Source organism: Perognathus longimembris, chromosome 13, assembly GCF_023159225.1.
Source record: "Perognathus longimembris pacificus isolate PPM17 chromosome 13, ASM2315922v1, whole genome shotgun sequence".
Classification (NCBI taxonomy): Eukaryota; Metazoa; Chordata; class Mammalia; order Rodentia; family Heteromyidae; genus Perognathus; species Perognathus longimembris.
In genome coordinates, this window is record NC_063173.1 from 27,468,817 (window position 1) to 27,483,693 (window position 14,877).

General features: G+C 40.1%; 1 protein-coding gene across 1 annotated transcript in view; it reads left to right on the top strand.

The window, feature by feature from the left end:
• Slc6a5 (solute carrier family 6 member 5) overlaps nucleotides 1-9,770 on the top strand; it is a 53,595-nt gene extending 43,825 nt beyond the window's left edge. Inside the window, exons 14-16 of the mRNA XM_048359953.1 lie at nucleotides 2,581-2,681; nucleotides 6,843-7,010; nucleotides 9,547-9,770. Coding sequence (XP_048215910.1) covers nucleotides 2,581-2,681; nucleotides 6,843-7,010; nucleotides 9,547-9,702 — 425 coding nt within the window. The 3' untranslated portion in view covers nucleotides 9,703-9,770. The remainder of the gene's footprint in view (nucleotides 1-2,580; nucleotides 2,682-6,842; nucleotides 7,011-9,546) is intronic.
• Nucleotides 9,771-14,877: the final 5,107 nt, after the last annotated feature.

The window sequence follows — 14,877 nt, forward strand, 5'->3', positions numbered from 1 at the left end:
GAACTTTGTAAAGTCTGAGTTTAGTTCATGTCTATAGACTTGGAGTTTCCCCGCACCATGCTTTGACCTCTTTAGACAGTCCCCAATAGCTCATGCAGCTCAATTCCCTCAATAAACCAACAAGGGCTAAGGAAGGGGAGAAGGCCTCACAGGAGTTAGAGGCAGAAGGGAAGGTGAAGGACCTCCTGGTCCAGTGCTCTTCTCATAAATGTACAACATTTATGAATGACAGCTATCAAACAAACTTACCTTTAAGTAGAGCAGGGATCTCAGAAGAGAAATTATAGAATCATTTGGGAAAAGTCGTCTTTGGTGAGTTTCTAAACTTTCTGGGACAGCCGATTCTCTATAGCCAACCTGGATCCTGACTGTCTTCTACATTGGTTGTGTGTGTGTGTGTGTGTGTGAATCTAATAATAAGAGCTGGCTGATGTTCTGGGTCTGAGCTTGACAGGAAGTAGAAACAAAACTAAGGGCTATAAATGATCTCAGAAACCATTGTTTGACAATGGTGGCTGGAGATGACTTTTTGGGGGTTAAACTTTAAAGTCTAATATATATATATATATATGAAAGAATATATTTAAATTACAAAGCTTTGTATATTTTTATTGAGTATTGGTTAATTATATATTTAGGGGGGACAATGCAATACAGAATATACATATCTAAGGTAGAATGTAGTGTTGAAGTAATTAAACTAATAGTCACAAACACTTCCATTTTTCTCTTACTGAAATGTGCCTTTTGACCAACATCACCCCTTATGCACTCCTTAGTCTTTTATAACCACCATTTCCTTCTCTGCTCTGTAAGTGAAAATTTGAGGGGCTGGGAATATGGCCTAGTGGCAAGAGTGCTTGCCTCCTACACATGAAGCTCTTGGTTGGATTCCCCAGCACCACATATATGGAAAACGGCCAGAAGGGGCGCTGTGGCTCAGGTGGCAGAGTGCTAGCCTTGAGCAAAAAGAAGCCAGGGACAGTGCTCAGGCCCTGAGTCCAACCAGGACTGGCAAAAAAAAAAAAAAAAAAAAAAAAAAATTTAAAAGATTTTGGTTTTATGTATAAATGACAGCACATCTGGTATTTTTCTTTTTGTGCCTGGTTTTATTCATGTGGTTGCATATCACATATTTTCCCTCGTTCTAAAGGCCACATAATATTCTATTGTGTATATATACCACATTTTCTTTTTACATTCCTCAGTTGATAGATGCTTAGGTTAATTTCATAGGTAAGAATTGGTGAATAATGCGATCATAAGCATGAGAGTGAGGTTATCTCATTAACATACTGATTTCAAGTTCTTGGGATGTATACCAAGTAGTAGGATCACTGGTCATGTATTGTTTTTTTCTTTTTTCCAGTCCTGGGGCTTGAACTCAGGCACTTGGTACTGTCCCTGAGCTTCTTTTGTTCAAGGCTAGCACTCTACCACTTGAGTCACAGTGTCACTTCTGGCCTTTTCTGTGTATGTGGTACTGAGGAATCAAACCCCAGGCTTCGTGAATGCTAGGCAGGCACTCTACCACTAAGCCACATTCCTGTCCCTGGTCATGCATTTTTTTTTTAAAAAAACCACTTTTTGAGAAGACTCCAGGTGATTTTCTACAATAACTGAACTAACATATTTCCACCAACAGTTTCCTAGTTTAAATTTCTCTTCAAGAAACACATATCTTGAATGCACAGTGGGACGAATTTTCAGACCTGCTTGAATACAAAGGAGTGTGAACTCAGTAACCTTTCAAATTCCTTAGCTGTCAATCCCTTGGTTATGAGAACACATTTCTAATTAAGTTCAGTGAAGGATGCAGAGAACTTCCTTATTCAAAAACATTTACCAGTGGCTTTTCCTTTCAAGGAGTGGTTAAAAAATCTTTCCTCAACCAAGAGGGGCCAGGAAAGGTAGTGATATGGGGTGAAGAGAGTGACTGTCTCCTTTGCATTTTACTTCAGTGAAGTTACTGACTCACTTAGAAGCAGGCTTTTCATTCCAACAAAGTGGGTGATGGCCACTTGAAACCACCAGGGCCTGTCATGATCATCTTACCCAGAACAGAGATAAGTGGACTCACAGAAATAGTGTTCTTGGGCAGATGAGGGACAAAAATACCATTGGAGAGCAATTCTCACTCTAAATCCTGAGGCTTTTCAAATTCACTCTTCTCATTGGCCACAATTTTAATTGGTCTTGCCAGAAGCTTATAAGGCTGTTTCACAAAATAGCCACATACCCGGATAGCCACACAGTACTGTCAGACTGTGACAGTTCTAGGACACTGGGGCTGGGTTGGAGCTGACCTTTCAGATGTCACTCTGGGCTGACAGTTTTGAACTTTACTGCAGAGAGTCATTAATATCTATTTCAATGTTCAATTTGCCCTAATCTTTTTGGCTGTGAGTTACTTGTCTAATGTCCCCTTGAATAGTAGGGGTCAGGCTGATACTAGGCTGGGCCCACCCCTGGCCAATGGTGCTTGAATGACGGACAGTCTTGAGTACTTGCCCCCCTGCCTCTGCCTCCTCCTCTCCCTCTGTCATTGCATTCACGTGGTTTTTGCTTGTCTATGTGCAGGCCTGCAAAGATTCTGTGAAGATATCGAGATGATGATTGGATTCCAGCCCAATATTTTCTGGAAAGTCTGTTGGGCATTTGTAACCCCAACCATTTTAACTGTAAGACTTGCATGCTTTTTTTTATACCAATAGCTCCTTGCATGTGTAAATGATTTCTTAAAATAAATATTAGAACACATGTGTAAGCCTGTCAAGCTGATGGGATGGGTTTATTCTTGTCTTTTAGGTAAGGAAATTGAAGTTCAGAGAGGTGAAATGGCTTATCTAAAAAGTTGCTTCATTGGTCAGGCGCAGAGCTGAGACTAATACATAGGTCTTTGAAGCAACTCTGTGGAACTTTTTCCATCATAGCTCTTTTTTGTGTGTGTGTGTCTTACGAACTACCAGCAGGCAGCAAGCAATCACAGCAGACATCTACAGTGTGGTACCTGTCTCAGGCTCTATTCAAGGTCCTTTGTATCTACAGCCTCATCTCTCTAAGCATCTCAGTGAAGCTGATTATCTCCATTTTGCTGATGAGAAACTAAAGCCCAGATATTAAATGACTTGCGTATAGCATTGTGAATCTAGTCATTAACTGTAATTGAACCCAGGTAGTCTGTAGTCTAGCCCCAATATGCATTCACCCAACCAGTACTCAATACTGTGGATCTACAAGGATTATAGCATTAATTACACTTTCATTGTTCATTCTATTGCTTTTGAGGACTACTTTGTCATTAGGTGACATTTTCAGATCAGCTGACATTCAAACCTTTTAAAGATCAGAGCCTTTTGTGTTGTCAGTAAATTTGCACAGGGACCAGCATTCATTCACATCTTGTCACCTTCGTTATTGTGCTGTAACTGTCAAGTTGGCCTCACTTGGTTCTCTAGGATTAATGATTAATGGAGATCTTCCTCTTTTCCTCCTTTTTGGCTCCAAGTTGGCAAAGCTGGAAGAAGCTGTCTGTAATTTCTGTTTGTCCCAGTAGATGGCGCTAGAAAACTGATCAAGACCATTTTTTTTCTAGGGGATTTTAGCATTACTTAAGAAACACAAGAAAGGATGGCTGAAAATAGAGTAGGCTAGAAAAAACATACCTTCCTCCTCCATCTCTCCCTCTTTCACTCCCTTTCTCTCTCCCTTCCTTCTTTCTTTCCTTCCTTCCTACCTTCTTTCCATCCATCAAAACACCATAGTTTCTTCATTTTGAAAAGCAAAAAGGTTTAGAACATGAAAAGCATTTGTCATTACTTTCCCTCAGAATGAACACAGACATCTATATACATATTTCAGTTTGTAGTTTACTTCAAAATTCCCATCAGAGTTGTGGGGAATAAGAGTTGAAAAAGCTTCAGAAAGACTTTCCATCTCTTGAGTTCAGGACTGAACTTTGTGTGAAGAACTGGAGTTTGCCCTTCCCCCGTTCTTCATAGTTTATTCTTGGCTGAGTCAAACTTAGAATCTGTTCTAGATTCTGCCTTCCCTTTTTCTCCTGTCCTAGAAGAAATTAAACTTCAGAGAGTTTTGTTAGGTTCTGCAGACCATGCAGAAATAACCAGCCCTCGTGCATGTGGAGGTGTAGCATGAGATAGGGTTTTCTGATCAATACTGTCTTTTATGGCCACTATGCCTGCTGGATGATTCTCACCCTGTTTTACAGATGTGTGTACTGAGGCTTGGAGAGTATAAGAAACTTGACCAAAGGTTTACAGGGGCAAATATCATATGCAGCGCTGTCTAGGATTCAGGCCCCTGCTATAGGCATTTCTTAAAAGCCAAGATGTTCGTCTTCTGGTAGAGTTTGGCCTTTTGGGGTTCAAATAGTCCTAATCTTATGATCAAGGAAGAATTCCAGGGACTTGTGTGGTTCTTTTTTGTTGTTGTTTGTTTGTTTTTGTGAAGTTCCTCAACTCCTCTGTGCCTTAATAGATTTTGGTTATAAACTCATGTTAAGCCAGGCACTGGTGACTCTCACATGGAATCCTAGCTACTTAGGGGGCTGTGATCTGAAGACAGTGGTACAATGCAGGAAAGTGCAAGAGACTCTTATCTCCAATTAACCATCAAGAAACTAGAAGTGGAGCTATGGCTCAAAGTGTTAGAGTGCTGATCTTGAGAAAAAAGAGCTCAGGGACAGTGCTCATGCCCTGAGTTCAAGCCCCACAAGCTAAGCAAAAATGAAACATAAAAACATAACAAAATTCATGTTAGAAATTGCATCCAGATCACAGAGAAGCTCTTGGACCAGATTTCCTTTCTGTGTTCATTGGAAGTTGCGGATGATTAGAGATGGTCAATTTCATTACCATCAACTACCAACCAATCTCTCTGCATTGCTCCCTTTGGCTGCTATCAGCAAAACATCAGTGTAGGCCTGACTTGGTGGAAAAATTGTCATCTCTCATGGCCAGGCCCATCTGTAAGGTTTATTAGAGCTGACTTGGCAAAGGGAAATTTATGGCAAGGAACAGGTCTGTACCTGTAAGTTTGATGTAATGTTTGTGCAACTGGAAATGGGTATCTAAGGACCAAACCTTACTTAACTTTTGCGTTTTTCCCTTCTGTAAAATGGTATTTGTGGTGTGCTAGAATAGGTTGAGATTATAGGTTTAAATTACTTCAGAGCTCCTGAAATAAAATTAATCATTTTTATATGTGTCTTCATGGATTTATGGAGCTATAAATATTCTCCATGCAATTATCGTATACATAGTCAGATCACGTTTCTGAGTTATGCACACACATAAGCAGATGTATTGCTATTTATATAGTAAATGAAATGGAGCAGCTTACCATAATTATATTAGGCCCTACTTCCAATAGACTGGCTAGTAAAGCTTATAACTCTAGGGGCAAGTGTTTCAAAAGGGGCATAGAATAGGCGACATCTCTTCCTATAGTAACATTTTTTTTCTCAACAGTTGTCTTTGGGCTCATGTTGCTTTAAATCAATATATTGGATTATTGTTGCATCAAAAGAATCATTTGCTCGAGCAGCCTGGGATTTGCAACAATAATATAGATGCCTTCTATTTGTATAGTGTGTCATGTATTTCCTAAACACTTCCCTATCATCTTTTCCCTGATGTTATTTCTCCTAGTCTTTCTTAGATAGTTATTTCACAGCTTAATGGGATGGGAGAGGAAGAGATGGGAATAGGATTCAGGTGGGGAAGGAATTTTAGGCTGAATCTGCCATGGGCAGGATTAGTACCAGAAGCCACATGATTTTCCCAGGGAAATATTCCCCTATCCTTAAAGGCTTGGCTAGAGCAGCTGGAACTCACGATCCAACTTTGCAAGTGCCTCTGCTTTCAGCAGATGCATTTTCTGTTCTTCAGCTGCACTGGCTGAGCCTTCAGAGAGATCCTATGTCTTTTTCCAGCCAAGTGTGCAGTGATAGGAGATAATGGGCAGAAAATGAATCATGACCTCTCTTAAAATCTGGGGAGGGAAATGCTTGAGCAACTATCAGACTCTTATTCCCAAACTCCTGTACTGTACACATGGTGTGAAACATATCCATTTTATAGCAGAGAAGCCTGAGACATAAAGGTCCCTTAGCTAATTAATGGTAGAGCCAAGATTAGCCTGCTGGTCTCTGGGCTCTCGGCTCACTGTTTGGCAGTGACACTCGTTCACCTTGAGTCAGTTGGAGAGGGAACTGTGGAACTTCTCTGCTTGCCCAATAGCTTATTATAGGACCAGGCTTCTGGCTCAGTCACTGCTTAGGGACCACTTTGAGTCTCACTCAGACAGCTGAAAAGGCAGCGCCTGGATGTGGGCCATCCCTCATGCAAGGAAAAAGCTAGTCCTTTAAAAAATTAAAAGTGGATAAATTTAACATAGTTTATTCTTATAACAAGCTTGATTATCCATGGCTGGAAATTCAGACGGTCCCTTGCAAACTCTCAGTCCCTTCTTCCCTCCCACTTGTTCCTGTTAGTCACTTTGCTGACTTATCTGTTTAGCTCATCTCAGCTTGTCTGTACATAACACACACACATACACACACACACACACAGACACACAATTCCTAGGGGATGGCAAATGCTGGGGCAGCAGCAGTAAATGTATGTCATCATCTCCTCTTTGAAATTCAGTTTCTTCATTTGGAAAATTCTGTTTCAGAGCGGACATGGATATAAAATAAGATAATGGAAATGAATGCATCAGGCTCATAACGAGTTCCACACAGGCCTGTTGAATAATGCATGATCCACAGCACCACCCTAACATGTGGATTTCTCTCTCTCTCTCACCCCCCCCCCCAGTTTATCCTTTGTTTTAGCTTTTACCAGTGGGAGCCAATGACCTATGGCTCTTACCGCTACCCGAACTGGTCCATGGTGCTCGGATGGCTAATGCTGGCCTGCTCAGTTATCTGGATCCCGATTATGTTTGTGATAAAAATGCATCTGGCTCCGGGAAGATTTATTGAGGTAATTCGACTTGCTTTCTTCCCTGTTCTCCTATTCTCTCCTGAAGGAGAGCTCCTAAAAGCGGTACGCGTTTTAAAGAAAACAACATAAACACACACAAAAGACCCAGCTAATGTACTCAAGAGGGAAACGCAGTGATTAAGTGATTACAGTTGCCACAGTTTTATTATCTATTACCCCTGTCATGGAGGTGTTCAGCTAATCGACAGGCCCAGCTTTGTCATGCTGCTCCTGTGTGTGGGGACAGCTCTGGGGAATAAGTGATCGAAGTGTCTCCTCTTTCCTGAGGCCGCCTCCTCTCACCTTCTCCACCATTTTAATCTCATTCTTTTGTTTTGAACCACACATCAGCTCTTTCTTCCCTTTCCTAATGTGCCTTTCTATCCAAGCCTCCTTCCTCCTAAATATTAATTACCGTTACATTTTAAATTACCACCCCTTCTTTTGGTCCCAGTGTTAGGAATGAGTGAGAGGTCTAACCTGATGAAGTCTCACTGTTTTCTTCGATGGTAATAAGAACTCAGGATGTAGGAGATAGGTTTAGTGGTCCGTGCCTGGATTCCCAGCTACTCTGGAGGCAGAGTTTGGGAAAATTACAGCTTGAAGACAGCTTGTGCCAAAACATTAGTGAGAATACATCCCAACCAATAAGTCAGGTATGGTGGTATGTACCTGAGATCCCAGCTGCACAGGAAACATAGGTAAGGTGATGCTGACACAAAGCTTGCCTTAGATAAAATAACTAAAAGCAAGAAAACCAGCAAAAGAGCTAGAGGTATGACTCAAGTGGTAGAGCACCTGCTAACATGTATGGAGTCCAGAGTATAAACCTCAGTACCATTGCTAATATATATATATATATGTATTATATATATTCCATATATATATGGCTGGAATGAAGTGAGATCTATCTTTATTAATTCCTCCTTGAAGCTATTTCCCTTTTGTAATAATAATAATAATATCTACCTTCATCCTAGAGGTGATAGAAAGGGGACTGCTGCTTGTTGATCCAGTTGATCAGACTTTTGTTGAATACCACTTGTACAGGAGTATTAGGAGTATCAAGGTGCAGGGGACTGGCCTTTTGGGCCAGACTCGTGCTACTTAGGGGTCAATCCAGGAGATATCTGGAAAGCTGTTGGCATTACAGATGTTTAGACTCCAGGAAGCTTTCTCAAACCAGGATCTCTGGGAAAAGGAGGCTGGATATCTCCTCCAAGTGATTCACAGGCATACTCAAATTTGAGAAGCACTAGATGAGATCAAGACATAAATACCTGACAACAGAGGGTATAAAACAGCAATATGGGCTTTGTTTATGGGCAGCCAGATTGATATAATGAGGCGGCTCTGCAGAGAACAAATAGAATGGGAATAAGGTCATAGTAAGTTTGCCACACAAGTATCTTCTTGGGGTCTACAGATGGGGACAGAGCTGGGCTGTTTAGGCCTAGGAGTCTTCTTATTGAATCAGTATTCTGGTTTGTGTGCTCAGAAAATTCTGTTAAGTATCCTTTTGTGGTGAATAACTGTGGCCCCATGCACGCATGCCCAGCAGTGGGGCAGGAGGAAGAACTTGCTCTTGCTCCAGATCAACTTCTCCACCAACAGACCTCGAAAAACTTTGCTCAAACAGATCCTGGTAGATGTTCAGCTTCTGTTGTCTTAGGAAATTCTCTAAACTGATGAGTCAGCTATATAAATTTATTATGGTTGATTTGGGAAACAAAGGCAACATGCTGATAATTAAGGGGCGATTAAACCAACAGCTAAAAGAACCAACTTCACAGTAATAGGTAGTAAGCGTACAATTATTTCCGCTCATGTTTTCAGAAATATGTTTTTTTTTTCCTGGAAAAGATTCCAGTCCAGTGATGGTTTCTAAAAAAATTCAGTTGAAAGGGTAGAGACACTTGTGTTACTTTTAGCTCACCTGTGAAAACTCACACTGCTAAACCAAGTTAGGGAGTATATAGTTTTGTCAACAGATAATTAGAAATTTTCAATGGTTCCTGGAAATGACTCTTCAGGTTTCATTTTTTCCCTCCTCTGGTCATTTACATACTTTTTTGGAAAAATCCTAAACAAATTCAAATTATTTTGATGAAGCGACTCACTATTTAGACTATAGAGCAAAAGTCATTGAGCCCAAGTCTTTTGTTGACTGGTTTGGCAGTAGAAACAGGCACTCACAGATTCTGCTCATTTGGAGGGGGAAAATGTGTAATTAAAATCTGGGCCTTTTATCCTCTATTAATCTTGTATAAGGCAAACATGGAGCAATTGCAATATTGCTTGCAGAGTGATGTAAATAATTTCAAGTGAACCAAATTGAGTCTCTTCCTTATTGTACTTGGTCTAGTTAGTTAATGGGGATGAAGATTCCTAACTGCCTCTCTTGTAGAGGTGAGGTTGGGGACTGTTGGCTTCAACAAGTGCTCTGAAGAAGTGATTGTAAATAGCATGGGGAGGGGTAGGTATACAGTGCACTACTTCTACAATCATGTGTGTCTCTAACATTTTGTTTTTGCAGAGGCTGAAGTTGGTGTGTTCTCCACAGCCAGACTGGGGCCCATTCCTAGCTCAACACCGTGGAGAGCGTTACAAGAATATGATTGACCCCTTGGGCACTTCTTCCCTGGGACTCAAACTGCCAGTAAAGGATTTGGAACTGGGTACCCAGTGCTAGTCCAATGGTGTAGGATAGTTCAGACTTCCTTCTGTTTTTCCTCTCTGCCTCTCCTTAAGATTTCCCCCCTAGTTTTATTCCCATTTTTCTTCTTTCTCCTGACATCTTGGTTCACAGCCATGCATGAGAGTGTTACATAAATAGGCCATAGTGTCGCATGCTATAGTGAGATACACACAGGATGAATTGCTTGCCTGAGACTATGGTGTCACTTTCTGGAAGGGCTGCTCCCTGGAGCTCATGCTTTATCCTGAGGGGATGGGTTGCTTGGGTGAGTTCTGTTAGGTCTTTGTGGTTTGGTCAATAGAGAAGTGCCCACTGTGTGTTGTCACTGGGGGAAGCCAGTAGGGCATGTAGAGAATGGTAGATTTCCAGGACTGTTCATTTGGATTCATCAGCATTTTAGAGCTGAGCTGAGAAATACAGTGATTTTATTCAGATGAGAGAAAGTTAGGCCAGGCACATTTAGAGGGACAGCAGTGGCTCACAATGGTTTTGGACGTAGACAAAACTGGTAGATTTGGACACTATTAAAGTGGTTAAGTTTGTATTTGATGTCACAATTGGGTATCTGTTTCCTTCGTTTGGCTTGGAGTGTGCCACAACTGGGCTACTTCACTCTATTCACTGTGGACATCTGGGTAAAGTGTCCATTATCTTCCCTCAAGTCATATTTTGTTATTATTTTTTAAATACATTTGTGACTTTGGTTGGTTATTTCTTATACCTCTGCACACAAGAAGCCATCCTATATTTGTGCCTGATTTTTATGTTCCTAGCAGAGCTCTATTCTCGAAGCAGAGTAGTCCAATGTCATGATGCTTTGTTTCCTCTTCTTTAAATGTCTTTCTGAGAGCTGAAGATACCTGTCTCTCAACCTCTGGGAAAAACAAGATTTACTGATTCTTGTATATATGATACAAACTCTTAAAAGACCCTTTCTCAATTTTCACTCTTTTTCATTCACAGTAAATTCCAGTTGTGATCGTAGAGAAATCAAAGAAATAAAGAATGTAGTGGAAAGCAGTCATGATATTCATCACTCTGGTAGTACATCTTAGGTCACTGTATTTACAGAAGCATCTGATAAATACAGTTTAGGTAAGTAGTGAGTGAGCCAATTAAGACTATAGCTTTTAAGGCGACATTTAGCCAATTCAATTCCAAGAGTTCCCTATGCACAGTGCTCATTGTAACTGCACTCTAATGAGAGCAAATCATGTGTTGGCTGAGATTGGTGAAGCTGTAACCTTTATAATCTTGTATCCTGAACATGCATATATGAGATTTTTAAAATGTGCTCATGTAGTGTGTACTCATAGTGGTGTTTTCCATCCTTATAAATATCTTAGGAATCATTATAGAGATGGTGCATTTAGAATAGTGTAGTCTGAGCTTCCCCCTCCCCAGACAGTATTAATATCTAAACCTAAAATTGTTTCCTTCATAGGAGACCATTTCAATCATTTTCTTCATATTACAGGGTCTCAGGCAAAGTGTTTCTGTTCAAATCTTGTGTATCGATGTGACATTTTCATCCTGCCCAACAGCAATGAAACCCAACAACAGATGATTATATAATGTTTTCAAAACAATGACTTCATTTGTATAAAAGTGTCTCAACTCATTTTATTGAGTTCTTTCATTTCTAGGGCAAATATCATCATCATTTGCCAATGATTTTATGAACTTCCAGCTTTCCAGAGTAGCCTGTGGGGAAAAAAAGGTTTTAGGAAAGGAAAGAAAGATGGGGTTTTAACTGTAGATTTCACATCTTTCATCACCAGTGCGTGTTTTTCTCTCTTCATTCTTTTCCTTTCCCTCTGTATCCCCAAGATAGGCTTTATTGGACTCTCTCAGAGAGACTAAACCTAGAGACTCCCCGAAACTTAGCTTTAGGAAGCAGAGCCACGGCCTCACCTGTCTGCTGATAACCACCATAACCCATCTTTCCTCAGCACTTATTTCCCTTAGAAAGCCATATTTATGAGATGCCCCGATTCCTGTACCAGATGACACAAGGTGGCACCAAAAATTAGCATTTCCAATCAGTAGCTGGGGGAGTGAGTTGGCTGTATAGAAACAGTATAGGCCTGGAAATGATCCCTTTTCCCATTTGAAGTTTGAAGAAAAGTGCTTAAACCAATTCACATTCTCTCATGGGGTTGCTATGTTTGTGTCAGGATGCATGGGTTTTGGCTTTCCTGTTACCTCTTGGCTAATACTGAGTCTGATGCTGGAATCCAACTCAATTTCTGCTAATTACTGCTGCCTCAATCAAAAGAAGAGGGAGGAGCCCCATTGATGTTGCCAGATACCAATTGAAAGTTGACTTAATTATAAGGATAGAGCCTTCCTCCTTAGCTAGTGAGCTTTCTGTTTGGGACTGGCTACATTGTGTTTATTAGAGTTTGTAAGGCCTTAGATAAGATCCAATAGCCACCTCTTGAACAGCTGGACTTAAAAAACATTATTTATTTTTGAAATTTTATTTTTCCTTGCAATTTTCAAGTTTAATATCAAATCTGCTTGAAGGAAGAGGCTCAGGTGAAAAGTTTTGAACTTTCCCCAGAAATGGTTACCTTTTAAATTTGGTTGTATTGGCTTTTTTTAGAGCCCTGTCCACCTTCAAGGCTTTTCCTGGAAGGGAAGGGTTTGGTGTGGGAGCTGTTTTCAGGCCTTGTGTATCTCCAGTGTTGTGCCTCCTGTGTAGTTGGCTGGGATGCTGAGAACTGAGATGTGTGCCACCAGATGGTTTGTTTCCGCACAGTCAATTGGAAGAAAAAAAGTGTGAATGAATATAAATAAAATAAATAACATTGTAGTATACTGCCACCTGAGAGCTGCCCTTCAAATTGAAGAGAAGAAAGAAAAACAACAAAAACAACAACACCTGAGAAAAGACTTTCATTGGCTCCCTGTGAAGCACGATGAAGTAGTTTCCACTTGTGAGATAATTTCATACCATCAACAAATGCCAGAAACCCATTCAGAGAAAAACAAGCCATATGTGAAAAACAGTTCCCCTGAAATATCCTTAACAGAGAAAAAAAATGTATATTTCTTAACTATTGGTGTTGTGGCTTCTTATGCAAATGTTTGTCTTGCATATTAGAAACTTATACTCTTTTTTAGGGCTGTGTTCGTTGTGTACAAATGTGTCCAGTGCCGGTTTTTTTGTAGTTGTTTTTTTCTCTTATATATTTATTTATTGCATGATATCTGTGGTCGATGCAAAATCCTGATGACCTCAATGTCTTTGCAATTTCCAATGTGTTTCTAAAATATCAGAAATGGAATCAACTTGTATTTCAGTGAGCAGCACTTTAAAAGGGAGTTTAATGTGATGATCTTTAATTGGGTAAGATTTGGGTTGTTTTTATGCCAATGTCTTATGTGATAGCACTTGGGGTTTCATTTCAGTATGTCTTCTATTGATCTTCATGTGCCTCGTGCTCCTTGTCCACCATCTCCTGTCAGCATGGGGTTTTCCATGGCTTTAATTCAGATTTTTCTTTCCTCATTATTCCCAGAGGCTGGCATGTAACTATTGCTAGATGTATGTGTGGTGGCAGGAACAGACTGCTCCTGGAGCACCTGGGTTGGGTTTGCAAGGTGTTTTTGTTTTTGATGCAGATGACTTGAGTGGAAGTGTTCTGCATAGCAGGTTGTCATTCAGGGACACAGGCCAAGGCCAACAAATGAGCATTTCCTCTTTAATACTGGGTATCATCCAGAAAACTTCCAGGCTAGAAGGAAAGGCAGGTGATTTGGGTCTTGATTCTCATTTCCCTGGAGTGGCCCTCAGATTTCCCAAAGTGAAGCTTCCTGTCTTTCCCAGGTTTTGTTTCAGGTCTAGAGAGGCCAAGAAATTGTCAAATGTGGTCTTTATTCAGGTCATCTCAGAACAGCCTGCTGCCAAAGAGAAAGTGTTTTTGATTGGGTGTTTTTCACCTCTGAAAAGCAAGCAGTGGTTTGATTTGCCTGCTGTAGATAAGCTATATCTCAGGCAACCATTTGCCTTTGGGGTTTTTTTGTTAGAGTGATACTTAGTAATGGACTAGGAGCTGTTTGCCTCTCATTTGTTGGCCATTTTTTTGCACTTTATTATGGACCTATCAAGGAATAGGTTAATTCTTAAATTACATATGGATAATATCATAAATGCAAGCATCTTATATGGGTACTGTTGCCCATGAAAAAAAGATATGTTCCCCAATCAGGTCCTTATATTTTTTCATTAACTGTACATGAAGAAAATATATTATGTTACAAATGATGCATCATATATACATATATATATCTTATAGACTACATATTATATACTGTGCATTATTCATTTAAGAGGTCATTATTCTTGAGGCCCTACCTCAAATTTTGTATTTATGTGTATAAATGCAATTTATTGTATTATATATTTGCTTATTATATACTAATATAAATTACAATTTATCCTAATGATGTATGAGTCCACAAAAACCCTGAATAAATGTCAATGTTTAAAACATGATGATCATAGTACCGTGTTTGTTACAAGTGCATTAATCACTATTTTTCTTTCTTAACAAAGGGGCTTCAGGTTTCCCCAAGACTGATCTGTTTTATTGTGAGAAGCCTGGAACAGCCATGGAAAATTGCCCTCCTGGGAAATGGAGATATTGTTGTGCTTCTGCAGGAACAAATATCAATTAAATTGTTATATTCTTAACCACTGGAATGCACTATTCTCTGCTGAATTATTAATTGTCCCTTACAGGGAGGAAGAGAAAATGAGACAGAGAGAAAGGTCTGGTGAAGAGAGACTGGGAAAGTTAAACGCTTGTATGTGTTTAAATGATTGTTTTGTCAGTTTTCAATTCAACTTTATTTCAATTCAGAAAACATCTACACAGGTCATGATTATGCTAGGTTCCAAGAAGCACTGCATGAAATAGTCCTAGATTTGAAGAGTCTGTCGGATAGAGTACTCATTAAATAAGCAAATATAATTTCCCTTCTTGTAAGTATGTGGAATCTCAGGTTCCCTGCTCTGAGATAGGTCTCCGAGGTCCCATGTCAAGGCCTCTCTTGTCCTAGATGTCAACTTAGGTGCTTGATTCTGCTCTGAAATGAACACAATACACATAACACATGTTCTATTGCCACATTCTGCTTCAGTGTTGGATAGGTACATAG